At 38.6% G+C, this 15,897-nt stretch overlaps 1 protein-coding gene across 2 annotated transcripts in view; it reads left to right on the top strand.

Moving 5' to 3' along the window:
• Window positions 1-12,731, top strand: part of LOC135707278 (protein I'm not dead yet-like) — a 56,337-nt gene extending 43,606 nt beyond the window's left edge. For both annotated transcript variants that reach the window (XM_065229073.1, XM_065229074.1), the window contains exons 8-9: window positions 11,267-11,547; window positions 11,616-12,731. In XM_065229073.1, coding sequence (XP_065085145.1) covers window positions 11,267-11,547; window positions 11,616-11,891 — 557 coding nt within the window. In that variant the 3' untranslated portion in view covers window positions 11,892-12,731. The remainder of the gene's footprint in view (window positions 1-11,266; window positions 11,548-11,615) is intronic.
• The last annotated feature ends 3,166 nt before the right edge of the window (window positions 12,732-15,897 follow it).

Consider the following 15,897-nt stretch of genomic DNA (forward strand, 5'->3'; position numbering starts at 1 on the left):
AAGGTGTTCCTGAAAAATGGGATCCGTGATGCTGTCACCTACACTAAACACGCCAAGCGGAAGCGGCCATGGATGTCATCTACGTTGTGTAGTGACAGAGACGCACTCTGTTTGGTTTCGGAGGTTAAATCATCACCAACTTTGGCAACAAAACGGCTCTTTTCAGGGCTACCAAGCTTATTACAGAAAAGATTAGGAATAGAATTCATCTGCCTGTTTGTCCATATTCAGAACCAACGATCACACAAAATGCTCATTTAAACAAACTGGAAGCAGGGGTACAAATTATTTTGATCAACCTTGATCAACTTTGAATCGCCACGGCCGGATATTTTCGATGGAAGAAGCAACAATCTAGCATCTAATTCGACGAAGACGGCAGGAAACATTTGTGAAGCCGAGTTATTTACGAAAGAGAGTGTCGATGAAGAGAATCGATCAATGTAGATAGGACCTATTGAAAAGTGACGCGAGATTTGTTTTCCGTACTGAGCTCCAATGCTACCGACGCCAGGGAGGCAGCTCCCAGAGATGTTATGCCTTAAAACATGCCGGTGGCGCCGACTGAGATTGGACCCAGGCCTGCTGGGGTGAGAGATAATCACGCTAACAACCGGCGCCGATATCTATCACGGCGAATGAAAACGACCCAAGTTATCTCAGAAATAATAAATAAGGTACAGGAACTCAGCGATGAGTAAATTTGCCTCATGTTTTCCCAGCATTTTCCAAGGAAAAATTCCCAAATTTGAGAAAAGTAAAGATTAGATTCACTCAGTCTATTGGTACTAACTACTCCGAGACTGACCACCATCCGTCGTCTGGTTCACCGTGGCGGTGTCTGACGTATCTCCGGTCTGATCTACGAGGTGTGCTGAAGGTGTTCCTGGAAAATGAGGTCCGTGATGCTGTCACCTACACTAAACACGCCAAGCGTAAGTGGCCATGGATGTCCTCTTCAATTAAACGGCCATTTTCAGGGCCATCAAGCTTACATCAGTAAAGAGTTGGAATAGAATTCGGCAGTGAGCATGCATAAGGGCGTATACATGATGATCGATTCTCTTCATCGATTTTCTCTTAGCATTGCTACAGCTAAGTGAAACAATTTTCTAGAATTTCTTCAATTCAGAGTTGTAACAGGTTGTATTGGCTATCAAAAATAACAGCAAACGCACCGAGAAACGTTAAATCTATCGAGTTATTAAAAAAAGAGAAAATCGACGAAGAGAATCGATCATCGCGTTTACGCCCTTATGCATGCTCACTGTCGAATTTATCTGTGCTTGTTTGTCCATATTCAAAACCACAAGCCCCCAACGACCACACAAACTTGGAAGCAGGGGTGCAAGTGATTTTGATTGATTCCCGTAATCAACAATCTCTTTGAAAAAGATTACTACAAATTTGGTACGCCTACAATTCAAAAACGGAAAGAGTTGAGATAATAGATAATTGATCAATTAAAAGAAACATTTATTCCGTCCACTAGCGGTCCTACGTCAAGCTTCCGTTCGTGCCCCTAGGCACAGACCCTTCTACTTTTTTTTTTCATTTCTTGAACTCAATTCTAAGAGGGCAAGCAGAAACTCCACAGAATGGTTCTGGTCCTATAAAATGTTGAGATGATCCAAGCCTAGCAAATGTGTCGGCTTTCTCATTTCCTTGAATTCCGCAGTGACCAGGATCCCAAAATAGGTTCACTTCGTTTTGCCAGGCTAATTTTTGGAGAGACATTGCACATTCCAGGTTCAGGACAATTTATTGAAGTATAATTTCTTTTAGCCCAGAAAATACACGCAGAAAAAAATATTTTAAACGCAATAATATTTGACGTAAAATCAATAAGAATTTCATTTTGTTTTGGCTGCAAAAAGAAATCATTATTGTTTCAACAATCCAGTATTTTTGTTCCTCAAAACCCATGGATTGTTAAATCAAAAAGAAAATCTTTTCGAATTTACAAGAGCTTTCATGGTTTTGACGTAAGCTGTCAAATTTGGCAGCTGGGTCAACAATAAAAATATGTTTGTTTTTAAAAGAGATTTCTTGTTGATTCAATCATATTTATTTTATGAAGTCTGAAAATTCACGCAGTAGAAATAAAAATATGTTTATTGATTCAAAAATCCGGGGTAATTTGAGATTTGGGTGTAATTGCTTTTGAAAACAAACACGTCAATCACTGATTTCTTTTGAATAAAAGCTCAATCTCACAAACAAACTATACCAAATGATAGAGGAATCATTCCTCTACCGCATAGTGTTAATACTTTTCGAGATTGAGCTTTTATTCGCGAGAAATCGGTGATTGACGTAATTGTTTACAAATGCAATTACGCCCAAATCTCAAATCACTCCGGAAATAATATGGCATTTTTTTATGTTTTGTTATCTTTTTCACTGATCATCCTTCGGAAGGGAAGTAAAGCCGTTGGTCCCCGGTTAATTAGTTGATGGGTCGATATGTAGGGTCCAGGTGTGGGAGCTGCCTTCCTGGCGTCAGGAGCATTGGTACTCAGTACGGAAAACAAGATCGACGAAAAAAAAAATCAAGGAAAAAAACAGAAAATTGATTATATTTAGCAACTGCAGCTTGAACTGCAGCATACTTACTTACCTCAAGTCTCAAGATTTTCGGAAATTTTGCACTTATTTCCCGAAATTCACAAGTTTTGTTATTGTTTACACTTTTGTCCGGGTGAAAACGAGGGAATGGTTGGTAGTTACTTTTGCATTCATGGCCCGGGGAATGGACACAGCAAATAAATGCTAAATTAAAATGAACTATTGTTGGATTAATAATAGAATATAGTTATTTTTACAATAGTTGCAGTTGAAAAGTGGCTTATTAAAACAAAAAGAATCCTACTTTGAATTTATATGAATAAGTATTATTGAAACAACAAAATGCAATATAATTTCAACCGGAATTGTTTGTTTAAATACAACTAAAGTTTTGTTTGGTTCAATGCAAACAATTTTCTGTCCGTGTAAAACGTGGGATAGTGAGTGGTATCTCCCCCCACCACCACTGGCAAACAAAACATGATCGCCGATTTGTTCACGTACCTTCGATGTGCGGCAACAATTCTATCAATTGTTTCACACTCAAGTCGTCATCTAACGTAAGCATCTAGTAGCGATTATGACCCGAAATAAAAAAAAAACATCGTCGCCACCATATTAAACTCAGCCTTAAATTTGCGGTTGTAAATCCAACATGGGATTACTGAAATGATGAAAGCAGCACTCTTGTGGTACAAGCTTCAAACGAATCATCAAGCCGTGCTTTATAGCTCGAATTGAAAGCTTTTGTCGATATCGTTTATCGAGAAAATCGTTGAAGTTCACTCGAGCTTTTCAAAAGAAAGGCTACTTGCTTGTATGCAAGTTTACTTATTCACGACCGATGAGATCAACTCGAAATTGAGCGCTTTTTCATTCGAAATCGAAAAAAAAGTTGGTTACTCATAGACTGAGTAAAATTTCCCTAGTCTTTTCTCAAAAATCTACCCAAACATGAAGAAAATCGATGAAAATTCCCAACTAACATTTTCAGTTTACCGTATGCGTGATAATGTTTGCACCATTGAGCAAAGTCAAAATTAAAAAAATTCTCAACAATTTCGTTTTCGAGTTTTTTTTATTTATTCAGAGGGGGAATGTTTCTCAGAGCCTTAAACCACCGACAAACCGACATGACACTTAATTCTGACTTATGCCCGAAAATCGTAAGCAGCCGATTTAAATGTGCAGTGCTCCGAACTGTCAAAACTATAGGATTTTTTATCTAGATAATAATAAATTGTCCAGAATAGATCAGACACGAACCAATTTATAACTTTTGCGTGCGGGTTCATGGCTTACGAGATGGCTTAGCTAAATATTTCCCGCGAACACGGAGCCAGATGTCAGTAGTGTGCTTCGGTCAGAAATTTAATTGTTTTTGCTATGGTCATTCATGTCGGTTTGTCGGTGCTTAAACTATGTTAATCATCGATCGAGTTTCCACTTGCTGCAATTACGGCCTCCACACGCTTCCGGAATACACGGCAGGTTCTAATAATGTAGTCTGGATCCATTTCTGTCCAGGTACGGGCCAATGTTTGTCTGAGGCTTGCTGTACTCGGCTGGAGTTTAGAACAGGCCTTGGCCTTCATGACACACCATTTTGAGCAATTCAGCGGATTCAGATCGGTTCTGGATGGTGGCCACATATCCTTCGCCCAGAACGGAAGATTTTTCTGCAACCACTTCTGAGTGCGGTTCAAGGTGTGGCACGGAGCCCCATCTTGTTGAAATACTACATTTGGCTTCGTACCGTACTGTTCTTTAATCCACGGAAGAACATACGTACTTAAAATCCCGATGTAGACCTCCGTGTTGACCTTGTCGCCTTCTGAAATGAGCACCGGGTCCATTTTTATGCCATCGGAAGCCACCAATCCAAACAGCATAACGCTAGCAGGGGTCAGATACACGTTCTTGTACTCGTCGGCCATTTCTTTTACTGGAAGAGAACTAATATACCGGTCGGTTCTGGAATTTGATACGGGATCGATGGTAAACATGCGATCGTCGGAGAACATGTGAGTTTTTTTTATCCGTGCCCTCGACTTCGCCCCGCAATCTTCCTTTACGATCTTCCGTGCCGTAAAGTCACTGATCCCGTGTTCCTTTGCCATTTTCCTTATTGAACGCACTGGATTCACCCGAATCTTCTTTTTGATAGCAGCGATAACCCTCGGAACCCGAGCTGACCTCGGACGACCTGTGGCCACCTTCGCGGATAGTTGTCCTTTCTTTTCTCGGTCTAAAACCCGGGACACTCCCACGGCGATTGGAATGTCTTTTTGCGACATTTTCGCGTGGGAAAAATCACGAATACGCTGTCACTTCGTCATGGTGCAAATGTCAAACTAAGTTAATCATTTTCTTTTATACACAGCCTACTACGGTATGAGCTATTGGAAGATTGCCGTAAAAGCTCAACGCAGATGTCGCCACTGCATGATGATGATAATGTTGACAAACTGCATATAAAATTCGTGAAAATTAGCGTTAAATCATAATTTTCATCAAGCCTGTGTAAAATCCTTCCAATATAACATTCGAATTGAAGAAGAAAACGTTTTTTTTTTTTTTTTTTTCCTTTGATTTGTTTTTTCCGTCGATCTTGTTTTCCGTGCTGAGCACCAATGCTACCGACGTGCCAGGAAGGCAGCTCCCACACCTGGACCCTACCTATCGACCCATCAACTCATGAACCGGGGACCAACGGCTTTACTTCCCATCCGAAGGAAGGCGTGATCAGAGATGTTATGCCTCAGAACATCCCGGCGGCGCCGACTGGGATTGAACCCAGGCCAGCTGGGGTGAGAGGTAATCACGCTTACCACTACACCACCGGCGCCGTTGGGAAAACGTTTTTACGATCAGACTGATATGCATCTTTGACTTTTCCAGTTGAACTTTAATTAGATAGGGGAATTTACGTATTCTCGGCAACCTAAGCAGTGACGTTCTTTCTATAGCCTTTTTCTCTAAGGAACGCACACATATGCAGTATTGGTTTGTTTACAATCTTGTGCTGCCAGCTGCTCTAACAATTTCAGTCGAAAGAATGGTCAAAAACTGTTTTGAAACGCTTTTACAAAGCTCCAATCTTCTCTAGTGAGAGCGAGTATTGTCGGCAACCAGTTTTTCTTCGGCAACCGTTCCATTTGAACTGCATGTAAATCTACTGTTCTATTATCGGCAACTCGAAATCTGCTACAATTTGTAGTTCGTGTGTTGCATTTCAAGAAAACCTTGCTAGATTGCTTTTTCTCAGTGGTAAAAATATAGTCAAATTGAAGCTGAAAGCATAAAGAATCGTTTGCATGCATTCAGCGAAGTGTTTTCGTAAGAAAATCCAGTGAAAATAGTGTTTCAATTTGGGTTGCCGAAAATAGTCTGTCATGCCGAAGCCGTCATTTCCCCTATATTCATTTCATTTCGCGGCTCCATCAATGCTGCATTGTAAATATGATGTAAACAGAAGTAAATTGCTCAATTACTCAAAATAAAGATGATTTGTCATCTTGCTATCACTTTGAAGACCATCTAGCACCATTTTATAGTATGGTGCGTGTTGAGTGAAGCAAGTTCCGTTGCGTTTTCCGTCGAAAATTGTGAGCATCAATATGTTTGCTAACAAAAGGCCAAAATGAATATTTATTGAATATTTGTGTCCTATACAACAAATTCTCTATTACCACCAGCATGATACAACCTTTCATAAGGAAATAAACTTAATTTCCACTTTCATCTTAGTGGAAATCGCACATATTCACCATTTTCCGAAAAATGCAGCTGCGCAGGAGGTAACCTCTCGCTGTGGGTGCAAACTAGTTATGCATTATTTTCCATGAAAACCTCTCCGATCCATACCGAAATAAAAACAATTAGTTTTCAAACACGTTTTCTTACGCGATTCAAACAAAAGTTTCCACGAGAAATTATTAGTTTTTTTTTTATGGACCGATTTGCCCCAAAAATCGTCTGTTTTACTTGGAAAATTTGGAAACTATCCTCCTTCTAGTAGTTCTCACTTCGAAATGTAGGAGGCGAAAGCTTGGAAAAGTTTCCCTGCAAGACGCCAATAGGTTATGTACGTGCATGCAAAAAAAAACCAAGGCATTGTATGCACAGGTGAAACGGGAACCTTATTTGTACGATGGTGCAAACATTATCACGCATACGGCATACGGTATGGGTCATTCCATCTCAAGTGACCGAACCAGTTGTATCGATTTAAACCAAAATTGGTGGAATAACTTATTATCGGCCAATATTTAAAAAAAAATCCAATATCTTAAGTCAATCGGCCTATCCTCCGCTGCTGAAGACCACCCCCTTTTTTGCCGATTTCTTATAAACACCAGTGTTCAATGTTATATATCTCTGCAAGATACAGACAGCATTGGGTACCGTTATAGTAAGCATTATATCCCAAAATCTAGTTTGGCGTATGTTTTGTCATCGATCAAAGTGCAGCCCTTGTATTTCGTCAAAACACGGTCGTGCAAGAGCCTTGCACGCTTTTTGGCCACGGAATTCTGCTTCATGTGTCGGTTCGGATGTTTACTGGCTTTGTACGACTTGTATCCTTCCCTGGAAAGGATGTTCCGCCCCGTTTAAAAGTAGGCGTTGTACCTTCTGGCCACATCTTGGATCGAAAGACCGGGGTTGGCTTTAACGCACCTCATTACCTTGCGGTGCAGCTGACGATGCCTGGTTTCAGTTCTTTTTCGTAGGTCCGCTGATTTCTTTTCACACTCACCAGTTGTTCTCTATAGAAGTGTAAACAAACCACTGTCAAATATTTTAGATTCTCAACACTAGAGAGGTGCTAGCGTCGCGCGAAGGACGTACCAATTTACTTTTAGTCAGCCTTGATATTGATCTTCTTTTAAAATATTATCTTACTGTACTACGCACCTCCATCTCTAGCTGCTCCATCACACTGAACGCAGATTTTGCGACGTTCAATCACATCCTGTATGTAATGATGAAAATCCTTGTGTATTTTGTCGAGATAGTCACCAATTTTTTCCGTAGAATATTGGCATGCACATTTAAAGGATTGCAGCACTGTTTTTGGTTGACTGCATGAAATTGACCAAACTGATTTGCATGGCTTTCACACACAGTTTTGAAACAGAAAACACCGGACCGAAATTTGACAGGTTCCATTCCCGAGATGTAAACTGCCACAAGGACCAATGAATTTTTTTTTCCGACGGTGCATTTTCTTTTCAAACACAATCCAATTGAACACACCATTTTCTACTCGATTTTAACGACTGCAAACCTAAGCTGGATTTATTCTGACGTAACTCTGGTTATTTTCGTAAACAAAGCTTTTATTATCAAGTTGACCGTGACAAACTAACGGGTGATAACTAAAAATTGAGTCCTGATGAATGTGGGCGTCTTAGTGGAATACCTGTATAATGAGAGAGAGAAGGATTAGTATTTTCCATTTAATTCCACTACTTTATTTGCTTATCCTTGACAGATACGCGTATTTCGTCTACAATGTGCAGACTTCTTCAGTGTCTTGTACTAATACTTGTATAATAGTCGAGTATTAGTACAAGACACTGAAGCAGTCTGCACATTGTAGACGAAATACGCGTATCTGTCAAGGATAAGCAAATAAAGTAGTGGAATTAAATGGAAAATACTAATCCTTCTCTCTCTCTCATTATAAAAATTGAGATTTTTCGTTTCAAGCTGTGAAAAAAAGACATGGGTACAAAAATTAAGACTGATGTATTCCATTTGACTACTATTAATTTTAGAAAAAAATAATGAACATTTCAATACAGTCTATCATCGGCGGTATGAAGTGACTCTGTCATGATATGTCAAAAAGAGCATTGTACAACTTTTGTTTCGATTTGTCGAATACATCTCTAGATGTTATCAGTTATTTAGATACAATCAATAGCTCTATTGGAAGACTTTAAGAAACTTTCATTTAATGTTTTCAACTGCTAAACACATATAGTTGGCAAGCCTGGAGAACAAACTACATTTTTGCATTCGGTTTGATCGAAAGTTGAAAGTTTCTGATTTTTAGTAAAGCTACAGATTTCGTCGTTAATTTCATGAAGAGACCAACTTTCTATATAAAACCACTTTGGAGTTAACGAAAAATAAAAATTAAATTAAAACCTGTTATCTTTAAAATTTAATATCTCCTAAATGGAAAAAGTTTTTTTGTATCGATAGGCGATTCTTATGTAAAAACTCCGCTGAACATTTTAGCGTTGTCAGGTGTTGAGATATTTGCATTTTATGTTTTCAAATGCAAAAGCCGCCAATTAGGAAACCGTGGAGAAAAAGTCGGATCAAACAATTCGATTGTACGTCTAAAATCCCTACTTAAACCAAGGTTACAAAGACTCATTTCAGCTAAAATAATGTTTTTCGGAGTAATAAAACCAAAAGATGGTATGATGGCATGTTTTACTTGTAACTTACAAGAAGAGGTTACAAAGTATGCGTTGGAACCATAAAACCTGTGAATTTTGCTTTCTATGAGTCACAATCAGCGATTTGCTGATCGCTGAGTGAGTGAGTGAGTGAGTGAGTGGGTTTGTGAAAAATCGCTGATTGTGACTCTCATGAAGTGAAATAAACAGTTTTAATATGTCAAACACATTCTTTGCAACCTCTTCTTGTATCCTACCAATTCAAAATTTGATCATGGCATCTAATTATTTCATAATTTAGAAAAACATTGTTTTAGCTGACATGAGTCTTTGCAACCTTGACTTAAACGGTACCCAATGCTGTATCATTAATGGTTGCAGAGATATATAACATTGAAAATTAGGCCAATTGGCTTAAGATTTTTTTTTCATATTGGTGCATAATAAGCTATTGAATCAAGTTTGGTTCAAATCGGAGAGGGTCGATGCAATTTTAAAAAATTACTCGGTCACTTGAGATGGAATGACCCATATGTAAACGCTTTATCAATCTCGTTTCTACAGTCTCAAGCTGTATTGAAACATTATACGATATGCAGCAACTTTCACACAACCTTTTAACAAGCAAATCTGGGGAACTTAGGTAGCTAGTTTGGGTCACATTAGACAGTTATTCATACTATATTCGTTAACGCTTCTACTCAGCCGATATTCAGCTGAGTATGCAGTTGAAAGGCGCATATTCAACTTTTTCCCACCTACTAAATTAATTACTATACAGCTTTGTCACAAAGTAGAGTAAAATATTGTGTGTGTCTGTATTTATATATTATTCTGAACGTTTGCCATTGCCGGGTTTAATTAAACACAGCATTAATGGCGGTAAGCCTCCACTCGGTTTAACTTTTAATCCCGCCCTTGTTTGCAAAGTAATTGCTTAGAATCGTGTTTATTAACTCTGATGTTGACATCTTGATCGGGATTTAATCCGAGAATAATACCAGTTGGAGCTTACCACTATAAAGGTTTGCTTGCACCGGGAGCTAGGCTCGAACTTGTGACTACCACATGGAAAAAAAACGTCGATGCTATCAACTTTGCTACACCAACACTTAAAATTGATCTAGAACTATCTATGTGTTGTTCTACATCGAGATCGCTAAGAAGAGGCTTTATAATGGTACAGGTACAACACTTTCTCGACCATTTTATTTATAGATTTATGGAAGACACAGTGTAAAAGTTATATAACCAAACCAAAATCCAAATATTTTTGGTTGAATAAATGCATCCAAAAATCTATTGAAAAGCTTATTAGCTCAGTACAAGCTATTTAATTGTTGGAAATGCGCTTTCGTTGTTTATATCACTAAGTATGAGTTATTGGTTGTGTAAATGCTATGATATTAGTAATATACACTGTTTATAACCTTTGAATTACAGCTATAAGTTGTTTATTGAGAAACATGCGTTTACACTACAGAAACGTTTATTAGCTGTTGTTATTCAATTTGACTGACAAGCTGAATAATAGTTGTATGCATGCTGAATAGGCGCTACTCATACTATTTTGACTGCTTTTGCCTGTAGCTTAATGCACAACTTTTATGCAGCTGCTTTATAACATATCTACAAAAAGTATTCTTACATAGCTGAAAATATTTGTTGGGTTCTACTCAATCTAGGGGTATACAAATGAACTGAGTGAAAACTTTCACGATTTTCATCATATTAGAAAAGTTTTTCCTGGAAAATCAAGGACAATTTTACTCAGTCTTTGAGTAACTAACGTTCTTGCAAATCTGAGTGAACGAAAATGTTCAACAATTTACACTTGATGTCATTAAATTACTAATAGAAAACAAGCCGAAAGTGCATATTTTATTGAGAAATTGATTGCATAAGGGCTTGGTCAAGGATTTCTTAATACCAAAGATTTAATTAGCTTTTAATTATTAAAAATAAATTATGTTCCATTAAAATAGTTACACCACAGGCAAAACATATCATGTGAAAATAATAATTAATATTATATTTCATTGTAGTTTTAATTTTCCTGTAAAAATATTACTGAACGCCAAAATCAACTAAATGTTGACCAGTCTACAGAACTTAGTTTTTTTTTGCTAATTAATAACTGATCATCTCCTTAGAAATTTCATACATATTTTTGCTTCACTCAAATTCCAATGTATTATGAGCATTATTTTTCCCTGAAATGATACCAGAACTTCTTAACCCAGATAAATAAAAACCCATACTACGTCTTCTTCTTCCAGGTCGCCTACCGAACGAAGCCACCCCCGGTCTAATCACCTGGAAGTACATCAACCAGAAGGTACCATGGAGTCTTATTTTCCTGCTAGGCGGTGGCTTCGCCCTGGCCGAAGGTGGCAAAGTTTCTGGAATGTCAGCCCTGCTGGGGCAGTCTCTGTCTGGGCTGAAAACCCTACCCCCGCTATTGTTGCTGTTTGTAGTGTGCCTTACCGCTCAAATACTGACTGAATTCACGTCCAACGTGGCCATCTGCAACATCATGTTACCCGTACTGGCCGAAATGGTAGGCTGCCGAATCAAACTTAAAGCATTCCGCGAAACGTAGAATAATTTCCCATTTTTTACCCACAGGCGATCGCCATCGAAATGCACCCCCTGTATCTCATGCTACCGGCAGCGTTGTCGTGTAGCTTCGCCTTCCACATGCCCGTAGGAACGCCACCCAATGCCATCGTAGCCGGTATAGGAAACATTGCGATCAAGGATATGGCGGTGGCCGGAATCGGTCCTTCGATATTCACCCTGTTGGTGGTGTGGGCCACCTTCCCAACGTGGGGAGCCGTCGTGTACCCAGAACTGGCTACTTTCCCCGATTGGGCTCGACCATCGAATGTCACAGTGCATTGAAGAATGGATGGGAAAATCGCCTGCATAAATTAGTGTATCATGTTAGAGATCAAAATTAAAATAATGAAAATGTTGCAGTGCAATGCATTCAAGCTGAGTAGGAACCAAATTTTGTGCCAAAAAGTCAATTGTAGGCACGTACTTTAGGGATCGTACGTGGTAATTCGGAGTTATTTAGGGAAAGGTTTCGAACAAAGACGACGATACTGAACTGTCGCATCATAGACTAAGCAAAGTTAACATTTCGCAAAGAATGGCAAAATGGATAGCTGTGACATTGGTAGCTATACCTAGTGTAGTATACCAAACTGGATGATCAAAATAGAAAGACACCGCTAGATTCTCGAAAAAATAATGTTTCAAATTATATTCAAATTTAAACCACAAAAATTATACACGGTCTAAGAAACATAGGCATCTGAAAGCATTTTAAATACTTAATTCATATAAAAGTGGCCTTACACAGAATAAACTCTTGCTGATAGGATACAAGTAGGAGTGAATTTGTATTTTGTGATTAAATTTTCAATATTTTTTCTACGCCTTAACTTTATGACCTGCGTGACTTAACGAACCGCAATAGTAACAAGCAAACAGTCTTCCTTTTAGACAAGAAGTACTCAAAATATTCTGTTTAGGATTGCTATCTAAACTTATCATTACGTTAGCACCACCCAGTTGAGAAGCGATATGCAATATACTTTGTGAATAGCACGTAATTGTTGACCAATGATTACTTAAAAGTTTACGTACATTATGTTAAACGACAGTTGTTGCTGAAGAATTGTGCTTTAGTAGCAAAGTCTTAATAGATTTATTTACTATAAAAAATAATAAAAACTAGTTTTGTGTGTATCATTTAACCAAACGCTTCCGAAATTATGCCTGATCTTTGATTCGAATTAAATTGTATTAACCGTTTGTTCCGTAAAAGGTGCGAAGCCTTAGAAAGAGGTCCCCAGCCATATTGCTAGAATGCCAAACTACTTAAACATTCTATAATCTACTTAGCTAAGGGTATACACAGTAAGTACAATTACACCGTTCACAGCATACTAAAGAGATAAACTAAAAAGGTACAAATTAAGAAAAAAATGAATAGGTAAATAAACTAAAAATAAATGACAAAAACAAAGATTCTCTGTAAGAGATCCGTGGGAGCCCCCGTACAGCGCCAGATGGTTCTAAATCCTGTAATATAGCTTCGCCGCCTTCAAAAAACGCAGTCGCCTATGATTTTCCTAATGAAAGGAAGTCTGGCACTGGACCATTCCGTTGCCCACGCTGTCCGCACTGTGCAAGTGATCCATCTCTTCACGTCCTGCAACGGCACCTTGTGCGAGTACCGAGGACCGGATGAGCCTGACCCAGCTAGCGTGTCCGCTTTGATGTTCCCCGGGATCCCACAGTGTAAATGCGCTAGGTCTCGTAGACGACAGAACACGGACAATCCCATTTTACCACGATTTCCCTATGATCTGTGAGTATAGTCAGACAGTTTCTATTATTTTTCGGAACTTAACCCGACACACTCATCAAATCTTCGCTAATCTTATGTAAAAACGGCCAAGGAATCGATTTCCGTCAAAAATGTTCAAATATGGCGCTGTTTAATCCCGCATTGCCAAAATTTCCGTATATTCAGTACTACACACTGTTAATTTTATCCATTTCATGACTTTGAAAGGATATGCTTGATGAACTTCAGCTCAATATATCATAAAATGTTCAAGGAATCGATTGCAGTAGGTATTAATCACAACCGAGCACGGTAAATGCCCGTCGTACCTAAATTTTCCTATAACATTTAAGATTAGCTGAGAATTTCAACATTTGCTCAAAACGCAAAGGACAACAAACGATAAAGTAGCACTTTTTGTAAACAAAAATGTCCACAGAATCGATAACATTAGGTAAAACTGACGGCAAATCACGGGAAATGCCCGTTTTACTCCAATTTCCCCATGATTGGTGGTGACTTAAACAAAACAATTTTGTTTGCTCTTTTTTTTTCCTATGGTTTGTTTTCCGTCGATCTTGTTTTCCGTGCTGAGCACCAATGCTACCGACACCATGGAGGCAGCTTCCACACCTGGACCCTACCTATCGACCCTTCAACTCATGAACCGGTTATGCCTCAGAACATCCCGGCGGCGCCAACTAGGATTGAACCCAGACCTTCTGGGGTGAGAGGTAATCACGCTTACCACTACACAACCGGTGCCGCTATTTGTTTGTTCTTCGTAACTTAAACAATTATTTTCTTTCGAGAACAAATCACGAGGTGCATTATATATTTTTCGTGATTTTCAAGATAGTACTACTTTCTGTTATCTATGTCTCCCGATCATATAAAATTACAATTATACAGAAAATTATTCGACAAATCGATCATTAGTGTGTTGTAATAAAAGGAGCTCGTTTGCATAGTGGCAAACGTTTTTGCTTACTGAGCAGAAGTCCGTGGGTTCAATCGCAAGCTCCTTCGCGTTATATGATCGTTAGGACATCAATACAGGTTATAGTTTGCCAAAACGAACCCTGCTGCAAACCCTACCCTCTTATCCAACATCCCAGTGATTCCTCGTGGAAGTGCAGAGGTGTTCTCGGCTTCCATCAAAGCGAGTTTCACGTCAACACATTCCTACCCAATTATTTCTTGACCTGTATTCGAGTGCGGCCGGCGCTGGTATTGCCTTGTTTGAGATCACCAGTTATTACACATTGAGGATGATTGCTAGTTCCAAGCATCGTCTATTGGTTCTCTATGTAACTACAGCTGATCGGGCAATACCAGAGTAGCATCCGCGGGCGGCCAATCATGCTAATGCTCACGTACAGCAAAAAATAAATTTTAATATTACTGCTAAGAGGATGCACTTCAATCATGTTGAAAATCTCATGTAATTTTTATGGCCATAAAAATTAACAAATGCAATAAAAGCAGCGAAATGTGAGTTCATGCACTGTATTAATGATAATTTTGTCCTTTTCGACAAGTAATATTACATCATATTTTTGACACGATTTAAGTGCATCAAAATTATTTTTTTGCTGGGTGCTCATGCTTTACATAATCTCGGATATAAAAAATTCAAGTTTTACCAAACTTGATGATATAAAATACCCACCACCTCCGACGCAGGCATCGATCGCTTTACTATTGGAGTGTTTACACTTATGCCACAGACAAACAGACGTAACTCTTTGAAAAAGTTTTTCTTGAAAACATTTGAATTCTCAAATGACACCGTCGTGTCTTTTCAACTTTAGTTCATTTGAATTTTTTAAATTATGGCCACACCAGTGCAAGTCGATACCGACCGAATTATGGCGGCCTAGTCTATTGGGGGAAACCTTTTCTCTGGTCGATGTGGGTGCTTTCATCGTCGTCTCAGTAATGCCACATATACAGATTTATCTGTAATGATACAGATTTTTCTCAGCATTTTGATACAGATATATAAAATTTACAGATAATAGATTTTTCAGATTTTTCAAATAAGTGTATAAGAATATGTGTTACTCTGGATTGTATTTGTTTATACCCATAAATAATCCTTTCTTCCTTTTGAGTAGATACGAACACCTAACCAAACACCAATTTTTCAATTTTTATTTTATTATCTTCGTTAATTTTGAACGGACTTCTTATGCTCAGATGTTCTGATTTATGATTGCCCTTTAGAAGGGATGTTAGATTTTTATTCTTATTGTTTAATTAACCATATCGGTTTTAGAGTACGGTAGTTTTTGCTTCCAGTCGGCAGCTAAAACGCACATCATCAAGCTGGAACGGATCCAGTATCGTTGTCTTCGTATCGCGTTAGGATGCATGCACTCGACTCATACTATGAATCTCGAAGTGCTGGCGGCCATGTTGCCACTATCCGTCCGTTTTTCAGAGTTATCTCTGAGGCTCCTCACCCGTTGCGAAGTAATGAACCCACTGGTGATCGAAAACTTTGAGAAGCTTCTGGAGCTAAATCCTCAAACATGTTTTATG

This window comes from Ochlerotatus camptorhynchus, unplaced genomic scaffold (genome assembly GCF_037179485.1).
Source record: "Ochlerotatus camptorhynchus isolate MF236.1 unplaced genomic scaffold, CSIRO-AGI_Acam_v1.1 ptg000307l, whole genome shotgun sequence".
Classification (NCBI taxonomy): domain Eukaryota; kingdom Metazoa; phylum Arthropoda; class Insecta; order Diptera; family Culicidae; genus Ochlerotatus; species Ochlerotatus camptorhynchus.